This window comes from Miniopterus schreibersii (assembly GCF_964146895.1).
Source record: "Miniopterus schreibersii genome assembly, chromosome: 2".
Taxonomy (NCBI): Eukaryota; Metazoa; Chordata; class Mammalia; order Chiroptera; family Miniopteridae; genus Miniopterus; species Miniopterus schreibersii.
The window spans coordinates 110,330,669-110,353,263 of NC_138102.1; the positions used below are offsets into that span (position 1 = coordinate 110,330,669).

At 36.9% G+C, this 22,595-nt stretch overlaps 1 protein-coding gene across 2 annotated transcripts in view; it reads left to right on the forward strand.

Annotated features, from left to right (window-relative positions):
• Positions 1-22,595, forward strand: part of EEA1 (early endosome antigen 1) — a 131,389-nt gene that overhangs the window by 24,708 nt on the left and 84,086 nt on the right. The window contains exons 2-4 of one of the 2 annotated variants that reach the window (XM_081130758.1): positions 4,099-4,191; positions 10,533-10,658; positions 15,468-15,595. In XM_081130758.1, the coding sequence (XP_080986884.1) occupies positions 4,099-4,191; positions 10,533-10,658; positions 15,468-15,595 (347 nt within the window). The remainder of the gene's footprint in view (positions 1-4,098; positions 4,192-10,532; positions 10,659-15,467; positions 15,596-22,595) is intronic. The other variant, XM_081130759.1, reaches the window with a different exon arrangement.

A 22,595-nucleotide genomic window follows, 5' to 3' on the forward strand; every position in this document is an offset into this window, starting at 1 on the left:
CACGCACTGACCAGGGCTGAGTGTCGAACCTGCAACCCAGTTATGTGTCCTTGACTGGGAATCGAACCCGAGACCCTTCAGTATTCAGACCAATGCTCTAACCACTTAGCAACACCAGCCAGGGTAATTTGATTTTTTTTTTTTAAATTTATCTTTATTGTTGAAAGTATTACTGGTGTCCCATTTTTCCCCCCCATTGACCCCCTCCACCTTACTACCACCCATTCCCCAGGCCTTCACCCCATTATTGTCTGTGTCCATGGGTTATGCATATGTGCCTATAACTTCTTTGGTTAATCTCTCCCCCCCCCACCCCCTCCCCTTTTCCCTCTGAGATACAACTGTCTGTTTCATACTTCAATGTCTCTGGGTCTATTTTGTTTGTCAGATTATTTTGTTCATTAGCTTCTTCTTAAAGAAGACTCTTCAACATTTCATGTAGTACTGGTCTGGTGGTGATGAACTCCTTTAGCCTTTTTTTTTTTTTTAATCTGTGAAGCTCTTTACTGACCTTCAGTTCTAAATGATAGCTTTGCTGGGTAGAGTAATCTTGTTTGCAGGTTCTTGCTTTTCATCACTTTGAATATGTCTTGCCACTCCCTTCTTACCTGCAAATCTTTATTTTTTATTTTTAAATATATCTTTATTGATTTCAGAGAGAGGAAAGGAGAGGGAGAGAAAGAGATAGAAACATCAATGATGAGAGAGTCATTGATCGGCTGCAGCCCGCAACCCGGGCATGTGCCCTGACCGGGAATCGAACCCTGATCGCCTGGATCCTAGGTTGACGCTCAACCGCTGAGCCGCCCCGGCCGGGGCAAATTTTTGTTGAGAAATCAGTTGAAAGTCCTATGGTGCTCCCTTGTAGGTAACTAATTGCTTTTCTCTTGCTGTTAAGATTCTCTCTTTGTCTTTAACCTTTGGCATTTTAATTATGATGTGTCCTGCTGTGGGCCTCTTTGGGTTCCTCTTGTTTGGGACCCTCTGTGCTTCCTGGACTTGTAAGTCTATTTCTATTACCATGTAGGGGAAGTTTTCTGTCATTTTTTCAAATAGGTTTTCAATTTCTTTCTCTCTTCTCCTTCTGATACCCAATTATGCAAATGTTGGGCCGCTGAAGTTATCCCAGAGACTCCTTATATTATCTTCATGTTTCTGGGTTCTTTTTTTTTTTTTTGATCTTCTGGTTGGATGTTTTTTGTTTCCTCATGTTCCAAATTACTGATTTGATTCTCAGCGTCCTCTACTGTTGATTCCATGTAAATTATTCTTCATTTCAGTTTGTGTAGCCTTCATTTCTGATTGGTATTTTATTATGTCATTGAGGATCTCACTAGTTTCCTTAATAGTCTTACTAAGATCCTTGAGCATCCTTATAACCATAATTCTGAACTCTGTATCTAGTAGCTTGCTTGGCTCCATTTCATTTAGTTCTGTTCTAGAGATTTCTTTTGTTCTTTCCTTTGTGACATGTTTCTTTGCCTCTGCATTTTGGCTATTTTTTGGTGTTTCTTTCTGTGTATTAGGCAGAGCTGCTATTTCTCCTGGAATTTGTAGAGTGGCTTTGTGTAGTAGGTATCCTGTAGGGCCCAGTGGCTCAGCCTCTCCAGTCACCTGAGCTGAGCCTTCTAGGTGTTCCCTTGTGTGGGCTGTGTACACTGTCCTGTTGTAGTTGAGCCTTGGTTGCTATTGGCATCACTGGGAGGAATTGACCCGCCTCTTGAGTGTGTCACTCATGGATGTGGTAGGGTTGTAATCCAGCGTGGTCAAAGCTGACCACCAGGTGGACTGTCTCTGGGCCTTCCAGGAGGTGCAAAGTCAGCCTCTGCCTGTGCCTTGCCCAGGGCCACCCAGCATGAGCTACACAGCAAGCTGTAGATGGCTGCTACTTGTACTGGGCTTGGAAATGAACAGAAGAGGCCAAGCTATGAACCAGTGCAGGCTGCTGCTACTTCCAGGCCTGGGGCCACTTATCAAGAAATATGGGGCACGCTGAGGCCAGCTGCTGCTTGTTTGAGAGATTTTAGGAAAGTCCTAAGCATGAGGTGAGAGAGGCCATTTGCATAGAAAAGCCACTGGAAATGTCTTAGATGAGCTTGCAAGTAGGGAGGGGAGGGGTCTCTGGAAATCACTAGGAAATCACTAGGGTGAAAGATATGTCAGATTGCTAGAGATTCAAATATGGCACCTCCCTGCTGGCTCTGTGGGGGTGGGCTTGTCAAAGGACCAATGGCCTCTGCCAGCTTTCTGGGAGAAAGCTGCCTTTCCAGCTCTCGTCCTGATTCCAGACAGGTTAGTTCCTCCCCGAATGTCCCAGGTTCCTTTTAAGCTGCTCCCCAGTGCTGGAACTTAGAGGGAGCATGTCTGATTAAGTCCATGCTTGGGCCCTTTAAGAGGAACTGCCTGGAACTCCAGTAGCCTCCGAGTCCCTCAGCCACAATCCCTGCTGGTTTTTATAGCCCGAAGTTGTGGGGACTCCTCTTTCTAGCACTGAAACCCTGGCCTGGGGGGGCTGATGTGGGGCTGGGACCCCTCGCTTCTTGAGGAAACCTCTACCACTGAGACATCCCTCCCAGTTTTAAACCACAGCACCTGGGTGTAGGACTGTGTCCGAGTCTCTGTGATTCAGTCCCCTACCCTTCCCCACCGTACACCCCCACCCCACCCCCAACCCCGTTTTTGCCCCTCCTACCCGTCTAGTTGTGCTTCTTCAGTTCCCTCATTGTAGGATTTCTGTTCAGCTAGATTTCAGGAGGTTCTGAATGATGGTGGTTCTGCATTTTAGTTGTAATTTTGATGTGGTTGAGGGAGGCAGCGGGTACCGCTGTTACCTATGCCACTGCCTGGTTGTCTTTTCTAATTTGATTTTTTGATAGCAGTGTTTATAGAGATTAATGCTGCTTTATATTCATCATATAGTTGTTGTTAATATGAATCTGCTTTTATATTACCAGCAATCTAGGGTAGCCTATCTGTTGCAGGTATCTTTTTATTTGGTTTAAGTAAATACCTTGAATAACTCTTGGGCTTATTTAGGTCTGTTTAATAGGACTATTTTAGGCAAATTTGTGAAAGGGTCTTTTTGGTGATGATAATAGGATTATTACAGGATGTTTGTGTGTTGAGGCAAATGTATAGTGAATTGTTCTACATCTTGGGTACTTAAAGTACATCTCAGTGAAGATGTCCAGTAGAGAAGCAATATAAGTTAGTGATTAAAAGCCAGACTGCTTGAGCTAAATTTTTCACCTCCATTTATTAGCCATGTGATTTTGGGCAAGTTACTTAGACTCTGCCTTGGTTCTCTCTTGTGTGAAGTGGTAATGATAGTATGTACCATAACTGTTTTTTGATAATGACTATTGAATCAGTCCTTGTGCTCTGAATTTGTCATTTTGCTCAGTGTTGTAATAGACTTACAACTACTTTAATGTAACTCCTACGTATTAATGAATGATAAACTTAGATGATAAAAGTGGCAGGGGGAAAAAAACTTTAGCACTACAAACTACATCTTTGGTGATGGAATATCAAGTATTGGAGACAGATTGGTAATGGTTGGTATGGATGGTAGATTGCTGGGTGACTAGGTAATGTGAACTGTTTGTCTTTTTAGCACCTCTCAAATTTTGTAGTTTAGTTGATGTAGGAGAGAGAGCAATGTAAGAGGAATCAGATCAGTATTTTAGTTGTTTCTTTCTGAATTTTGTTTAATACAATCTCAAGAAGTCCTTTAGCTGCTTTGAATCTGTTTTATCATCTATAGAGATAACATTTGTCCTGCCTCTCAAAGAGATATCATTGTGATTAAATAAGATGTTCTGTGAAAGTGAATTTAAATTATAAAATACTATATCCAAAAGTAAAATTTTTATTAATTTAAAAAGACTGAACATGAGGTAATTCATATAGAGATCTTGATAGAGTATTAGTCAATTTTCAATTAAGAATAGCTGCTAGTACTGTTTGTTATTATTGAAAACATATCTACTTATGTGTAAACCTAGACCTGATTACTGTTTAGGTTATTAAGTAGTTTATGAATATATTGTTAATATCTGCTTTGATTTTTTTTCCCCTTTTCTGTTTATGTTTCAGACTCCTGGGAGAGTTGGCTCTCAAGGTTCTGATTTAGATTCATCAGCAACTCCTATTAACACAGTGGATGTCAATAATGAAAGCTCTTCAGAGGTATGGAAAATAATACTTTGTCAATAAAAGTCAATATTATTTAAGGGAAAATAGCAAATATTTGGAATAATGAGTGGTAATTTAAAGTTTCATAGGAAAAGTTATTATGTCCTTTTACTAAGGAATGCAACTTTTTAAAAATTATTATGTCTTTATTGATTTCAGAGAGAGGAAGGGAGAGGGAGAGAGAGATAGAAACATCAGTGATGAGAGAGTCATTGATCGGCTGCTTCCTGCAAGCCCCCACTGGGGATCGAGCCCACAACCCAGGCATGTGCCCTGACCAGGAATCAAACTGTGATCTCCTGGATCTTAGGTTGATGCTCAACCGCTGAGCCACGCCTGGCTGGGCAGGAATGCAACTTTTGAATCATACTTGTAGACATATACTGGTACTTAGTTGTGAGAATGAAAAGTAATATTGCCAATATCTCTTAAATGCTAATGCCATCTCAACTTAATGAAGATTTAAAAATCTGTTGGTAAAGAATTCTCAGTTGATAGGTATCTACTTATGTGTTTGTACGGTCATGAACTACTGAGCTAATGAAAAATTAGGTTATCTTTAAAATTTATACATTATTTGCTGTCTTCTTAATACCTTTTATTTTATCTTTGTTAGCTTATTAAAAATTAACAGAGAAACTAAATAAGTCTAAAGAAGAAATAACTTTTTGAGAAGTCAACCTTAGTAGTTGCTTTATTTTAATAATTAAAAAAAAAAAAATTTGTACGTATTAGAGAAAGGAGGTAAGGAAAGGGAAGAACATAAAACCACCCATAATACTGTTCCTAAGAGATCTACACACATTTTGCTCTGATAGTTTTTATTAGTTGACCCTTTCTAGGTCTAATGGTGCCACCTAGTCAGTCCCCTTTTTTCTGTTTTCTTCTCACCTCTTGCTTAATGAGTCTCTCTCGTGTGTTTTTGGGTATATTTTTCTTTCTAACCATTCATCTCTGTGTTTTTTCTCTCTCTGACCATCTGTCCCTTCATCCATTTGTCTTCATGTATATGTATATTAACCATAATATTTTATAAGATTGTGAGAGGGAGAAGAAAAGTATTAGATGAACTTCATTACAAACAAGTTTAAGGAAATGTCTTAAAAAAAATATTCCATACTGTGTTCATGATATGATGAGTTTAAAGTGCCCAGCTGTACACCTGTAAAGAAATCTATTAATAATTGTTGATCTCAGTCAGACCAAAAAGAAAATCTCCAATGGGTAGTGAATAGTGAGTGCCTGGTTCTTCTTAGGGTCATTTTCCTACTCTCTGAGATAGTTTTCTTTTCTTTATCCTCAAATTTCCCATGTCTTATCCTTTTCCTACCTTCCTCAGTTACTTTCTATATCCTGAAAAAAAATAGGATCCATTAGATGAAGTGTTCCTGTTTTGTCACCAAAGCTATGCTTGCACCTGTGTTCTCTTTCTTAGTTTAGTACAGGGAAGACAGGTAATTTTCCTATCAAATTTCAGTCCTTTCTGTTGTGCACTGGATTCCATTCTCTCACATTCTCAGTTTATCTTCTTTTCCTCCCACCACTTTAGTTTTACCTATGTTATGAATTTTTCCCATCAGTGTATAAATACTACTCTAGAGGTACCACTAACCTGGGACTCCCTTAAATTAAGTTCTGTGCTTAAAATTCGTCAGTCTACACAATAATATAAATTCCGACTACTAACCTAATTGAGGATTATTGGTGATTATGAATACTCAGGGGAAATTGTTTTTTCTATGTGCCCAGTGCTAAGGTACAGACTTGTCAAGGTCTCAGTCAATGTCTCAGTTGATATCTCTCTCTTTCTCTCAGTCTCTCTCAATCTCTCTCAGTTTCTCTCACTTTTACCCCGAGGCTGGCTTCCCACTTTGAACGAACTCTAAGTTTTAACATTGTGCCCTTCACAACCATCTAAATGGAATATGAAATATCATGGTCTCTAGGACTTTAAAGAAATAGTAAAAAGTAAAGCAACAGCTTGCTTTGGTGCATATTTATATCATCTTTTATATTTTATTATATATAATATATATAATATTGTCTTAGTCATTATGGGCTATTACAAAAAAGGTTCCCTAGACTGAGTGGCTTAAACAACATTTATTTCTCACAGTTCTGGAGTCTTGGAAGTCAGGATCAAAGCTCCGGCAAATTTTATGTCTAGTAATGGCCTGCTTCCTGGTTCATAGATGGCTGTTTCACATGGCAGAAGGGATGAGTAAGCTCTCAGGTCTCTTATAAGCACACTAATCCCATTCATGAGGTCTCCACCCTTATGGTCTAATCACCTCACAAAGGGCCCACCTCCAAACACCATCACATTGTGTGTTAGGATTTCAACATAACAAATATATAACATGTACAATTATATAATGTAATCAGTGATACTTTATATTATTTAGTTGTTATCAGGATAGTTGTTCAGACTATTTAGTAGCCAGAAGCAAATGTCTTTGTTTACTCTTTTGTCCTTCCCAATCTGGCTTCCTTTCTTAGTACTCACTGAAACTACTCACTAATAACCTACATAATGCCAAATTTGATTTTCATTTTCCTGGTCCTTTGGCTAGAGAGAGCAGGTTTTTCTTAGGGCATTTTTGTAAGTGGCCACTGAAACTTCCAGCTTCTCTAGTACCTAGTCTGGATAATATGAGGCAAAAAGAAAACTCAGAGCACTGTCACGACTGTCAGTCTTTGTGTCTTGAAATCCTTAGCTGGTCTGCATTATTCTCTTTACCTTTCAAAGTCTTCTGATGTTGTTTTATATATAATTTCTAGGGATTTTAGTTTTACTTAGCAGGAGGAATAGGGAAAAGTACATCTATTCCATTTTGTCGGGAACTGGAAATCTGTCCATTTGAAAAGTTGGATTTATTTATCTTTTTACTATCAAATTGTGGGAATTCTTTATCTATTCTGGGTACAAGTCCTTTGTCAATGTTTAGACTGCCTTCTGTTCACCCCATTGGTGAGGGTTATGGGATGGCTAAATGCATAATTTAACCTGACACTGGGCAGATGAGATCAAGAGCAGTTTATTAGTCACATAAACTCACAACCCAGGGGAGGAGGATATTGCATGCCATACAGGGCCACATGAGGACTGCACTTAGGAACAAAATGAACAACCAGGGGCTGTGAGAGGCAGGCTTTATAGTTTCAAGAGGGTAAGGTGCCCAGTGGTTCCTACAGAAGGATGTGATTGGCTTGTGTGAATAACTCCATGGGTGGTGTGGAACCGAAACCCACTACTCGGGGATAATAAGCGAGCCCTGCCCTATTTGCTGTGGAGAAGAGGATTGTTTGACTACAGGACCTTATTTGCAGGAGCAGAGTGGGGACGGGAACTTGCAATTAGGCCATTTGAAACCCCTCAGTTTCACCACTTGTTAAGGCAGCACATATTATTGGGACTTAATTTTAGGTCTTACACTTCAGTCAGATACATGTGATGGGGATATTTTCTCTCAGTCCGTGGCTTGCTTTTCATTTTGTTAATTTTTTCTTTTCAAGAAGTTTTTAATTTGGGGGAAGTCTAATTTGTCAGCCTTTTTTTTTTATGGTTAATGCTTTTGGGGTCCTTCTATGAATTTTTTTTGCTACCACAAAATTGCAAAGACTGTCTCCTATGCTTTCCTCTGATTAAAAAAAGTCATTTTAGGGTGTACATGTAAGTCTGTGATTTATTTAAAATTCTTGTGTATGGTGTGATATAGTGGTTGAGGTTCATTTTTTTCCCACATGGATATGCAAACCACATTTTTCCATATGGTTGTTTCAGTATTGTTTGTTGAAACTGTTACCTTTTTTCATTGAATTACATTTTTAATTTTGTGAGAAATCAATTTACCTTATATGTGTGGCTGTATTTCTATATTCTTTATTCTTTTTCATTGATCTTTATGTACATTTGTATATTTATGTCAATACTGTCTTGATTACTGTAGTTTCACAGTAAGTCTTCAAATCAGATAGTTTAAGTCTCCCAATTTTATTGTTCTTTTCAAATTTGTTTTCACTCTTATATAATAGGTTCTTTGCATTTTTATATAAATTTGAGAAAAGTTCTAGGATTTTGATTAGGATTATATATATATAATCTACAGATTAATTTGGGAGAGAGACGCCATCTTAATATTGAATCTTCTAATTCTTGCACATATAATTCTATTTCTTTAATTTCATTCAGCCATGTTTTGTAGTTTTCAATGTAGAAGTCTTATATGTCTTATTAAATTTATTAATTGGTAATTTTTATTTTTTCATGTTAGCATAAATAGTAGTGTTTCTAATTTTATTTTTCATTTGTTTGTTTCTGTGTTATAGAAGTACAATTGACATTTGTATGCCTAAGTTTTATTTTACAACCTGGCTAAATTAATTTATTCGTTCCAACAGGTTTTTGTTGTTTTTTTTGTTTTGTTTTTTTTGAGATATATTAGGGTTCTCTAAAGAGAAGCAGAACCAATAGGTTCATATATGTGTTCTCATCACCTTAGCATAATGGGTGGAGCACAGTAATCATACTCAGTAAATACTTCTTGAATGAACAATTGATTTCATGTGGAAATTTACAGTAAAGAAACCAGAGTAAAGTGAAAGCTGTGATAGCAAAAAAAAAAATGCAATGATGCCTTCTTTTAAAGAAGTATTATTTTGTAGTTCTAGTACTTGGAACTGTGGTTACCTGAATGAAATCCCTTTCATTATTTAAAAAACACACACCAAAAAACAAAAAAATTGAATTCATGTTCCTCGCTTTCACCTCCTGGCTAATCTCCTTTAAGGGTTATTAACAAAAGGAACAATGATATTAATGAGAGCCAACATTTAGTAATGTTTTCTTTGTTACGGGTGCTATGATTACCATTTTGTATGTATCATGCCATTTAATTCTCATGAGACCCATATGAAATAGTTTATTATTGTTATCTTATTTAACAGACGGGGAAATTGAAGAGTAGTGTGAATCCACGATTCAAACCCAAGCCTAGGTCTTAACTACTATCCTGTCTTGCCTCCTACTTTGGAACCTTGTTTGCAGTCTTCCTTTCCATCCTTCCTTCTGTCCTAAGTGATATTAGTGACTCAAGGAAAATGCTAATTTCTCAGTTCTTAATGTTATAAATGCCAATGGTCTTTATTACCTCTTTTCTAGCTACTCAAGTCATGGCAGTACTTTCTCTAGCTTATTATCAGGCAGAATAATTTTACCCGAAATGATAAAATCTTATCCCCCATTTCTTACCATAAATGCCTATCCCCTCAAAAACTTCATCATATTTTCACTTCTTAACTTTGGGCTTGCTGAGTATTTCAGGTTTTAATTTCCTATCTTTTCTTCTAGTCTTTAACCTTTCCAGGCTTTATTTTGTTTTCTTTCTAACAATACATTTAATGGTGGTTGGTGTTAGGGAACACTTACAATGTCTCAGGCACTGTACTAAGCCTTTTGTGTACTACACAATAACTGTAGGAGAATAGTTGTTAATATCAGCCCCATTTTGTAAATTAGGAAACTGGCAGTAGGTAAAGTGACTTTCTTGAGTTCATATAGTCAGGATAGGTTGAGACTCAAATCTACTATTTTTGACACCTAAACTCATGACGTAACTTTTATAACCTATTGTCCTTCACCACTGTCTTCATTTTGTTTACTTTTCCCAATACTGTTAATTTTTCTATTCTCTTTTCCTTTTACTGTTCCTGTCTGACAAAACTCCAAACCATAGCTCAGTGTAGCAGTCCACAGTTTAAAATTCAAATATTGTTAGGTATAGGAAATTTGGAAGATTGTTTTAAAATGATATTATTTGGCTTAGGAAAGTAGAACGAAAGGTCACCTACTGGGAATTATGGGTGTGGGCAAAAGGATCTTAGGCTAGGGGAATATGATGAAGGCTAAAAATTGCTTTCATTATAAGAAATTTTGTTTAGTATATTGTATTACATAAAGGTATTTGTTATATCTAGTGGACATTTCCTGATCTAAAATAAAAGGTAACTTGCTAATAATAGCTCTCTCAGATAAGTAGGGATAAAGTGTTATAAACAAAAAAATAATAATAATTCAATTAATAATAAGCAACTGGCCATTATAACTTAAAAATGAACCAATGGGAATTTATAGCATAAGATGGTAACTAAATTTAGGAGTTCTACTTTGTATAGATCTTCCATCTTTTATGCCATTACTACCTGAAAATTTCCTTTACATGTTCTAAAAAGAGATAATACTAATTATTTTCCTATTATGTCTATTTTTTATTGTCTGTATTTTGTTTTATAAATAACTTTTTATGTATATACTCCTAAAAGTTGTTATTTCACAGGGTTTCATCTGTCCATTATGTATGAAAAGATGTGTAACTGCTATTGATTTGTCGGAGCATTACCAGAAAGTGCACGCTGAAAATGAAGCAAGAGGACAGGAACTTCTTAATGACTCCAGTGTTACTGTGGGTCCTGTATATTTTGTTTTAGCAGCTTGGTTATGGGTTGCTCAGAATAGCTTTCCTTGCTTGGTGTTGCTTAACTTTTTATGCTACAAGGGAATATGGATTGCTTTAATTATGCATGCTTTAAAGAAAGTTCAGTAAGGAAAAGAGGCTCTTGGGAAGTTGGCTTGATTTCTCTTACTGTTTGCAGCTGTCTAAACATAAAAGTTTAAGTTAATATCTTTGCATAAATATAAAAGTTTAAGTTAATATCTTTGCATAAATTTTGTCATGAAATTTGAAATATGTGAATGATATTTTATTTCAGCATTGTAAGCTATTACCTTTATTACATAGGTAATGCTCTACTAATGAATGCATTAAAATGCTTTAGGTTAAAGGACTTTACATGTGAGCTGTTACTGTCTTTTTTTTTTTTTAATCCTCACCCGAGGATATTTTTTCCATTGCTTTTCAGAGAGAGTGGAAGGGAGGGAGAAAGAGAGAGAGAGAAAAACATTGATGTGAGACACATCGATTGGTTGCCTCCTGCGCACACCCTGATCCAGCGAGGGATTGAGCCTGCAACCAAGGTATGTGCCCTTGGCCAGAGTTGAACCTGGGACCCTTCAGTTCTCAGGCTGACTCTCTAACCACTGAGCTAAACTATCCAGGGTTGTCTTTTTAAAAAAATTAATTTTATTGATATTTTTAGAGAGAGGAGGGGGGAGCGGAGAGAAACATCGATGTGAGAGAGAAACATCGATTGGTTACTTTCCACATGTGCCCCGACCGGACTGGGGATTGAACCCACAACCTGGGTATGTACCCTGACTGGGAATCAAACCCACCACCTTTTGGTGTACAGGAGGATGCTCTAACCAACTGAGCCACACTGGCCAGGATGAGCTGTTACTGTCTTTATTTGGGAAAATATACAGTAGAATCTGGATTTTTCCAGACCTGAGGGAGATGCCAGAATGACACACACTCATTAGCAGTGGATCACCCAAATGTTTCTCAGTAGTGTGTGGGGCTGGTGCATACCTATGGCAGGGAGTAGGATTCAGTGAAGGGAAGGAAGTGTTGCCCATTTTCAGGGTGGAAAAAGTTTCACAGATGATCCTGATACATATATCTATCTTTCTTTTGAAAATTACTACAGTGTTCTAAAAAAAGAGAAACATGACTTTTTTTTTTGCTTCTTTTACAATTCTTACAAAAGAATGACATTTTTAATACTGTGAAAGACGAAAAAATCAGACTTACTTTTTTCTGTGAGGCAATTAATTATATATATATATAAGGAAGTGATTTTACCAAACATTCACTTATTTCACATATTAGTAGAGCACCTCTTAGTTGCTAGGTATTTTGGTAGGTAAAGGAGACAAAAAGGTAAGTAAGATATGATTTTTACCTCAGGAAGTTTCTATGATAGATTTTATTTGCAAAGAGAGTACAATGGCTATTTCAACTTGAGGGGAACTAGAAAAGCTTCACTGGAGAACAATTAAACAAGAAATTCTCTAGGGTGATGTGAAAAACAGTGCATATAGGAGGATATCAGTTAAACTAGCCGGAGCAGTGGGAGCAAAGATAGAGGCCTAACTGATTCTTGGAACTCTGCTTAGCATTTTACCTGTTGTCTTCCTTCCAGAACGAATGGGTTAACGGTTCTTCTTTATGGGTTGTCGAAATCATAAGTGTCAATCTCACCTACCTGTCACTTAGATAGGAACTTTCCTTTTAATTCAAAGAACATTTGGTATGACAGGGATACCCTAAGTATCAAGTTAAGTTTTTAGCTGTAGTGAATCTGAGAAAGGATTACAGATAACTGAAATATGAATAAGGAATTTATTGTTTTTAACCTTAAGTAAATTGTGTGTGTAGAGGTTGGTTAGGTTTTATGTTCCTTTGTTGTTTTTTTGAAGTTGGTGAGAAATTAGAATGATTAAGGGAAATAAATGTAGCTGGCTGTTTTTAGTGTTTTATAGTTTGCTAACAATACTTTTGTGGAAGTTATCTAACAACTTCAATCCCCTTGAAAATAGTTTAGGAAATGTAAAAAAGGCAGAGCCTCTTAATGTCCAGAATTAGTATCACAAAGCCCTTGAACTAAAAGATCATGTCTCTGTTTATGGGATATCACTCAGGCACTCCTTCTGAGCTTATTTTACTTTTACTTTAAATGAGTGATGTTGTTTTAATAAACTTTTCGTTAATCTTAACCATTCCTAACCATAGCAGGCTAGCATTGTTAGAAATAGCATGTAAACAATTTTCATAAATGATTGTTGAAAGACAAGACAGGGTGTAGGAAAAACTGTAAAATGTGGATACAGGAATTAAAGAGTCTTGCCAGAATTAATAGAGTGGATGACACCCAAATCAGTGATTAATAATTTATGCCTCTGAGGCATCAAGCAAAGGTTTAATATCACCTATTTAAGAAGGTAAGGAATTATATGTATTTTAGAAAGATTTATATTTATCAGTAATGTCTCAAAATTGGAATTTTATTTAAACATACAAGCTCTAATCACATGGAAAATTCACATAGGTGGAATATTTTTATAAGTAAATATATGTTTTCTGAATTTCTAAAATTTCTCTTTAGGAATGAATTAGTTCTTTATTTTTATAAGTAAGTATATGCTTCTGAATTTCTAAAATTTCTCTTTAGTGATGAATTAGTTCTTTCTGAACTATTAAGGTGGTAATATTTATAAACTTTAAGAATGTATGACATATCTTAATGTGATCATTAGCTTTCTGGCATTCTTAGGTTCCTAGAGCCAAAAACTGAAAGTAGAGATAATAGTCAAAAAGCCCACATTGTGAAAACTAAAGTGTCATTGGGATGTGAGTTCTCAGAGGAATGCTCTATAATTTGTCTTCTATGTACTAGCAGAAGTTGAGACACGGGAGAGACATGACAGGCTGAATATTATAGGGGTTCGTGTGCTGTTGCACCAATGACATGCCAACTAGTGTGGTATAACAGCCACTGAACAGAAGTTATAAGAATGCCAAATTAAGCATGATGTAGAGCCATTATGAAACATGGTGGTAATGAGATGGTTTTGAAGAAAGAGAGCATAACACCAGCTAGATTAACACACAAATGGAGCATGCATTCATTCATTCATTCATTCATTCATTCATTCATTCATTCATTCATTCAAAAGACAGTGCTGAGTACCAAATATCTCTGGGGCCTAATGGCATTATTCTGAAGTCCAAAGGCACATCCTCAGTACTACTGTCTTTGCTCATTTCAGTAATTTTGTAGGGAGCTCACTGCATTCATTCACCTGTTGTGTGCCCCTGCACTTCAGTCTGACTCTGTGACCAGAACACATCTCTGCTTCCCAAACACAGCACCACTATCTTTTTTTATACCTCTTTCTGATCTTTGTTCATGCTCCTCCATTTGCTTAGAATGCCTTGTACTTTTCACAAGTAAATATTGCCCATTCTTTAGGACCTAATTCCAATGTCTCATATATATATATGTGTGTGTGTGTGTATATGTATGTGTATATGTATATATGTATGTATGTATATTTGTTTATTTTTTATAAAGCAAGAACTGTTGCCACAGGCAGAGTTGGATATTTTTTTCCTTTGTTTTCTGTAGTTCTTCATATATACTTGTGTTATAGCATTGTCTGGTAGTGTATGTCTATGTTTACATATCAGTCTCCCCAATACTCAGTGAGTCTTGATTCTGCCACACAATTCGCATAAATGATAAGTGAGGATATGCTCTTTGCATAATAACCAACAAAGGAGCAGCATTTTTATTTATTTTTAGTTTTTATGTGTTCAGAGTATTTATTGCTTAGCTTAATCTAGAGGTGTTAATCATGTCTGATTTTTGTTGTTGTTATTGTTTTTCACCAAATTCTGTACTCTTAGGTTTATTCATATTTCATTAAATAAATATACAATGTAGAAAATATATAGTATGTTAAAAATTCTACATTAGTCATTAGGGAAACATAGATGAAAAGCTTCAATGGTTGTCTATTAAGTGAATGTAGAAACTTGACAAGCTAATGAGAATAGTGCTGGAGGAAGAAGCAGTATATGCAAAGGCACAGAAATGTAAAGTACCATGGTGTGTTCAGGGAAACATAGGTATTGTTAGTATTGTTTAAGCATGTTGTATATAGAGTGAGAGGTGTCAGGAGATCATTGGGAGAATAGTCATGCAAGATTGTGTATGTCATAACCATATCATCTGGGATTATTTATAAGTTTTTTCTATTCTTTGAGACTATATATTAATTTTAGACTTTTGCAGTGTTAATCTTAGGTTAACAAGGAGATTTAGTTCTCAACCATTGTAGAAACTCTGGTAATTATGAGTTATATACTATAATACCCTTTTCCTCATTCAGTGATCAGAATGCTTCATGTTCTTAATTTCATTGTTTTCATTCCTCTAACGTAGATTGGAGCCGAGACTATTTTACTAATGGGGATAGCTACAGAGAGGAAGGATGTAATGACATATCTTTTCAACAGTTCTTCTAGATTAGAACTAATTTCTCGGATTAGAACTGTATACTCTAGTCATTAATTTATTCAACCTAAAAGATGGTTGTAGGGACTTTCTTTTTATTTTGTAAACTTCAATGAGAATAGACAGTGATATGCCTTTGTACAAAACCAGAATTTGGGATTAATACCATAAATTATAATTTACATAATAGCACTATTGTGTGAATGACACTTGACTATATTTTATAACATACAAATTATTATTTTGCAATATTAAATACTATATTGAAATCTTTTTCTGCCTTTTTTCCATAGGGTTTCATATGTCCCCAGTGTATGAAGTCCCTTGGATCTGCTGATGAACTTTTCAAACACTATCAGGCAGTTCATGATGCTGGTAATGACTCAGGTCATGGAGGAGAGGCTAATCTCGCTCTGAAGCGGTAGGTATAGTATAATAGTTTTGAAATGTAATGTTATGAATGTATGTAATATCATTGTTTAATCTTGAATAATTAGCTTGTGAAAATAGTATTTTCATATTATTTAATTTAAATCTGTCCATCATGGCCTTCCTCCTTTACTGTTATAACCTATTCAGCAATTATACCAGCATATACAGCATGATCCAGAAGTTATGTTTTTAATGAATATTGTGAGTTATCAAAAGAAGGATAAATTATATTTAGCATATTCTGTTTAATAAAGAATGATATGCTTTGTTTAGAAGATTTTATAGTAAGTTGTTAAAATAATAAATTTAGTCAAGAATTAAAATTTAATATTTTTGAAAATTTCTTTTTTAATCACCAACATAACAGTAAGCACACATACACATTCTGCTTCATCGCAGTTTTGCCTGACCATGTTAAGAATTAAACTAAAATATAATTACTTAGAACAACATGCGACAATATAACTTTTCTTTTGCTATTGGTGAGAACTCTTGTCTTATACCCCCACTAAGGAAGATAGCTTGATTTCATTGTACTTGTAAAAAAATTTTTAGAGAGAGAGGAAGTGGGCGAGAGAGAGAGCACGAAACATCAATGTGAGAGAGAAATATTGACCCATTGCCTCCCACCCCAACTGGGGATTGAACCCGCAATCTAGGTATGTGCCTTGATCAGGCATCGAACTCACAACCTTTTGGTGTATGGGACGATGCTGAAACCAACTGAGCCACCTAGTTAGGGCCACATTATAAATATTTTTATATTTAATATCAATTTAACAGAGTTGCTTTTTCAACTATGACTTAGTGCCCAATATATGAACTTTCAATATAAAATTATCCACAGTTTATCCTCGTTTTTGTTTCTTAACTTTCATTCAGTGTTTAATTCATCAAGGCCTAGAATCTGCCCTACGGTTCTCCTGAAACTCCTTTGTCAAAGGCCAAGAGTAACCTTGATTATTTTCAGTTCTTATTGTGTGGGCAGAATAAATTTTTCCTTACTTTCCTAAATTCTTTTGGCTGGTCTAATAATTAAATCGACTTGAGACAGATTAACAAAAGAAAATAACCAAATTTAATTACATACATACTTATGGGAACCCTACATACATGAGAGAGTTAGACACCCCACATACATGAAAGGTTCATAGACAGAAAGGTAGAAATGAGGTATATATGACATTCTGATCTAAGAAATGATATAAGGTGCCTTAAGGTTTCAGAGGGGAGGAAGATCATTCCAGAATAAGAAGAGCAGATGTTGAGTAATTAGAAGTTTGCCCTGCCCTAGGTCCTAAAAAGTTACATTTGGTGATAACTCTTACTCTTATTGTGGGCAAGCCCTTAATTTAAATTCTTTAAGGGAGAACTAAAGTTTCTCTTGAGCCTGTAGGATCTCGATTGCCTTCAGCTCAAAATAATACCCGTGCTGAAGTAGCACATCTTGGCAAGGTCTGTTCTAAAGCCCTCCAGTAGGTTGACTTCTGTTTGGTTCTCTATAACCTTGTAACAATTCACCAAAAATTTAGTGGTTTAAAACTATAACAGTTTATTACTATGATTCCTTGGGTTGACTGGATGGTTGTTCTGCTTTAAGTGATATAGACTGGTGTGCTGAGAAGGCCAAAAGGTCCAAAACGGCCTTAAAGTCATTGCTGGGAGTTGGTGTTGGATGCTGGCTGCAAACTGAGCTGGGGCTGTATGTCAGGAGCCTTAGTTCTTCTTATGGGTTTCTTCATGTGGCTGCTTAGACTTACAGACTAGCAGCTGTATTCTGAGAAAGAGTGTTCCAAGAGGAATTAACCAGAATCTGCCAATTTTCTTCAGGCTGGATTCAGAAGTGTCAAAGCCTCATTTATACCACATTCTGTTGGTCATTTCTGCCTTCAGTCTTGTACTTCTCCAGTGAATTCTCTATATTACTTCCAGGGTAATAATCTTAAAATGCAAATTTGATTACTGTTGCTCTAAGTAGTAACTTTCACTAGTTTCTCATTCCTTCTGGGATAGTTACTACATAATTTCCCAGGTTTATCTCTTACTGTGTCTGCTCTTCTCATTTTTCTACATCTCTCCAGTTTCTGATTATTACTAACTCGCTAACAGAGTGGATAACATGTGACTATGGACATGATATGTCTTTTAGATCAAAAGCCCACATGATTTAGGTGGGGCATGAAACCTTTCTGCTTTAAAGCTCTCTATCAAGTTTACATGTGAATTCTATCAACGTCGATCACATATTCAAAACCTGATGCATTAGTAGTTTTCTGGGGATCAGATTTTTAAAATGTATGTACAGGTAGCATATCCAGAGTGCAAAATTCAAATGATTCAAAAAGTTATATGGTAAAAATTGAATCCTTGCCACTTTTTTCTCTAGTCTCTTGCTGTCTACCAGTTTCTTGCATATACTTTCAGAATAGCCTGTGCATATATATGCTTATATCTGTCTACATATAAAAATATATAAATATCTGTGAGCAGTTCTACAATGTTCTGCACCTTTTGTTTCTCTGTGTATCTTATGAATTGTTTTACAACAATGCAGAGTAAAAAGCTATTTCACTCTTTTTAATGATAGCATAGAATTTTATCATTCTATTGATGAGCACTTAGGGTATTTTCAGTGTTTTGCAATTACAAACAGTGTGATATATGTCCTTGAGGATGTATATTTGTATATGGTTGAATATATCTGTAAGGCAGTGATTTTCAGCCTTTTTCATCTCATGGCACACATAAACTAATTACTAAAATTCCGCGGCACACCAAAAAAAAAAAATATTATTTCCAGTCTGACAAAAAACAGGTATAATTTTACTCATTCTCATCAGATGGCTATTATTGTGTTGGCTGTTGTTATTTTTTTATTTGACAATCTTAAGGGAAAAGAGGTCAGGTATTGAATGTTTTAAAATTTTTTGCGGCACACCAGTTGAAAATCACTGCTTTAAGGTAAATTTCTAGAAGTAGAAATTTTGGATGTTTCCCTTTCAAATTTTAATAGATATTGCCAACTGTCTTTTGTAAATATCCTAAATTGTTTTATGTTATACATTTCAGAATATTTTCTATTGTAGGCAAATTACTTTCACAAATTTGTTGAAGTGGCACTTTAAAAAAGATTAATTTGAGCAACTGAGACCATCAAGTGAGAAGTTGAATTGGAATTATCTTTCTTGGGATTTCATTACATTTTACATGAGCCATTTATTTATTTATTTATTTATTTATTTATTTATTTATTTTTAAATATATCTTTATTGATTTCAGAGAGAGGAAGGGAGAGGGAGAGAGAGAGATAGAAACATCAATGATGAGAGAGTGATTGATCGAGCCCACATCCTGGGCATGTACCCTGACCGGGAATCGAACCCTGATCGCCTGGATCCTAGGTCAACGCCCAACCGCTGAGCCACGCCTGGCCCGTCTATTTATTTATTAAAAAAAAAAATTTTTTTTAAATTTATCTTTATTGTTGAGAGTATTACAGGTATCCCATTTTTCCCCCCAATTGATCCCCTCCACTTCGCTCCCACCCCCTTCCCAGGCCTTCACCTCATTATTGACTGTGTCCATGGGTTATGCATATATGCATATAACTTCTTTGGTTAATCTCTTCCCACCCTCCACCTCCCTTCCCTCTTTCCTCTGAAATATGATCGTCTGTTGCATGCGTCAATGTCTCTGGATCTATTTAGTTCGTCAGATTCTTTTGTTCATTAGCTTCACTACAACTTTTCCTGTAGTGCTGGTATGGTGGTGATGAACTCCTTTAGCTTTTTCTTATCTGTGAAGCTCTTTATTTGACCTTCAACTCTAAATGATAGCTTTGCTGGGTAGAGCAATCTTGGTTGTAGTTCCATGTTTTTCACCTCTTTGAATATTTCTTGCCACTCCCTTCTGGCTTGCAAAGTTTCTGTTGAGAAATCAGCTGACAGTCGTATGGGTGCTCCCTTGTAGGTAACTAATTGCTTTTCTCTTGCTGCTTTTAAGATTCTCTCTTTGTCTTTAACCTTTGGCATTTTAATTATGATGTGTCTTGCTGTGGGCCTCTTTGGGTTCCTCTTGTTTGGGATCCTCTGTGCTTCCTGGACTTGTAAGTCTATTTCTTTTCCCAGGTAGGGGAAGTTTTCTGTAATTATTTTTTCAAATAGGTTTTCCATTCCTTGGTCTCTTTCTGCCTCTTCTGGCATCCCAATAATACAAATGTTGGGCCTCTTAAAGTTGTCCCAGAGGCTCCTTATACTATTTTCATATTTCTGGATTCTTTTTTCTTTTTGCTCTTCTGGTTGGGTGTTTTTTGTTTCCTCATGTTACAGATTGCTGATTTGATTCTCAGAGTCCTCTACTCTACTGTTGATTCCCTGCAAATTATTCTTCATTTCAGTTCCTCTAGCCTTCATTTCAAATTGGTACTTTATTATGTTATCGATTTTCTCACTTATTTCCCTAATAGTCTACTTAAACATCCTTATAAACAAAATTCTGAACTCTCTATCTGTTAGCTTGCTTGGATCTATTTCATTTAGTTCCTCTTCTAGAGATTTCTTCTGTTCTTTCCTTTGTGACATGTTTGTTTGCCTCCACATTTTGGCCGCTTCCAGGTGTTTGTTTCTATGTATTAGGTAGAGCTGCTATGTCTCCTGGAATTTGTAGAGTGGCTTTGTGTAGTAGGTGTCCTGTAGGGTCCAGTGGCTCAGCCTCCCCAGTCACCTGAGCTGGGCCTTCTAGGTGCTCCCCTGTGTGGGCTGTGTGCACTGTCCTGTTGTAGTTGAGCCTTGGTTGCTGTTGGCGTCCCTTGGAGGAAGTGACCCCCAGGCCAATCAGCTGTGAGGACCAGCTGCAACTACAGCCAGAGAGCTGCTGTGCTGGAGACACCCTTATGGATCAGGATTTACTTCAGTAGAGCTTTGGTGTTCACCAAGTGCGCCCCTTGAGTGTGTCACTCGTGGATGAGGTAGGGTTGTAATCCAGCGTGGTCGAGTCTAACCACCAGGTGCACTGTCTCTGGGGCCTCTGGGGAGGTACAAAGTCAGCCTGTGCCAGTGCCTTGCCCAGGTCCACCCAGCAAACCATAGTTGGCTGCTACTTGTGTTGGGCTTTGCGTTGTCCAGGAGAAGCCAAGCTATGAGCCAGTGCAGGCTGCCGCTATTGCCAGGCCTGGGGCCACTTATCAAGCTGTATGGGGTCTGCTGCTGCTTGTTTGAGAGATTTTAGGAAAGTCCTAAGCATGAGGCTCGAGAGGGCACTTGCACAGAAAAGCCACTGGACATGGCCTGAATGAGCCTGCAGGTGGGGAGGGGCGGGGCCTCCGGGAATCACAGGGCGGGGCCAAAGGTGTGAGTCAGGTGCTGGGGATTCCTCCGGGAAACCCCCACTGCCGAGATTCCCTCCCGGGTTTCAACTGTGGCACCAGGTGTGCGCCTGCAGCACATCTCCAATTCAGCCCCAATCTGCCTGAGTTAGCACCCTTCCTACCGGTTTCGGTGCTTCTTTAGTTCCCTGATTGTAGGGCTTCTGTGCAGCCAGATCTCAGGAGGCTCTGAGTGCTGGTGGTTCTGTATTTTAGTTGTAATTTTGATGTGGTTGCGGGAGGCGGCGGGTGCAGCTGTTACCTATGCCACCTCTTGTTTCTCTCCCTACACGAGCCATTTAAATATATTGTTATCATTTCCTTTCTTCATCATTTTAGTTTATACATAGAGTTGGAAGATACTAAATAGGAGAGAAAACTTAAAACTCATCCATACTTTTCCATACACATGGGAAGACTAAATGTCCTACTTTGGCATGTGGTTTCTACAAATCAGATTAGTTGATAGGGCCATATGTGGGAGGGATGGGGACACACCACACACAATACACATGCACACACACCCCAGAAATGAAAACTAATGAAAATTTTACAAGAAAACGGATTTTAAGAGTCTTGAACAAAGGTATCAGGAATCTATTTTTGAATTTTATGTTTATATTCAGAGGACTAAAGACTTTATCTCAGAGTATCTCCATCATGATGAAGCCCTTCTAGGTAGAAGTTGCCACTATTTTTATGCCTCTTTTTATTACAGTCATAGAGCTAATGATAGTCTATTACTCTTACTTATTTACATGTTCATTTCTCCCATTAGACTGAACAACTTGAGAGTTTGGAATAGACAGCAAATGTCTGTTGGATAATGAGTGAATTCCTTACACATGAGTGTCTATGAAAGGTAGAGGACTCATTTCTCCATCTTTTACATTTCTCTTAGTTGCTGATTTCCTTTCTTTTCTACTGTTAACCCTATTTCACAGATCAAGCTGATTCTGACTTTTTATTCTTTATCTCCATCCTCTTTCTAGAAGAGAATTTACCCACCAATATATTCCATTATCCTTGCTGATAATGCATGTGCTGTGTGAACTTGATCTTCTTATTAGAAATGATCCTGTTCTCTATTCCCTTTATACTAGAGTCAGTTCATTTGAGGATTCCTAATGAACTAATTTGAGTTCTTGTGTCTTCTATCAGGGCAGCCATTAGTAGTGGCAAGGAGCAAGGAGAGTTCCTTTCTTTGCTCTTTACAATCCAAGAATGGAAGATATGTCCAAACATACAGAAGGATAATTCCAAAAGTATTTTATCATGGAATCTCTCTTGCATTAGGGCCTAGAGTCATCTTTAGCTTACTATTCTTTGTCATACTGACTCTTAGGTGAGGGAAACAATGTGAGAAGGTTCCACAGGGAAGAGCATGTCAGACTCAAGGAACAGAAAGAAGTCATTGCTGCTAGAGCTAAGTGAATGAGAGGGAGAGTGATAAGGCAGGGACTAGATGGTGCAGATTTTATAGTCCTTGTTAATGAGTTTAGATTTTATGTTAACTACAATAGGAAACTATTGATACTTATTGTTGGTAAGTTAGTGGGAGATATTTTGCTTCTGGCTTAGCTACTTGAAAGTCAGTTATATCATTATTTCTGTGATAAAGTATTTT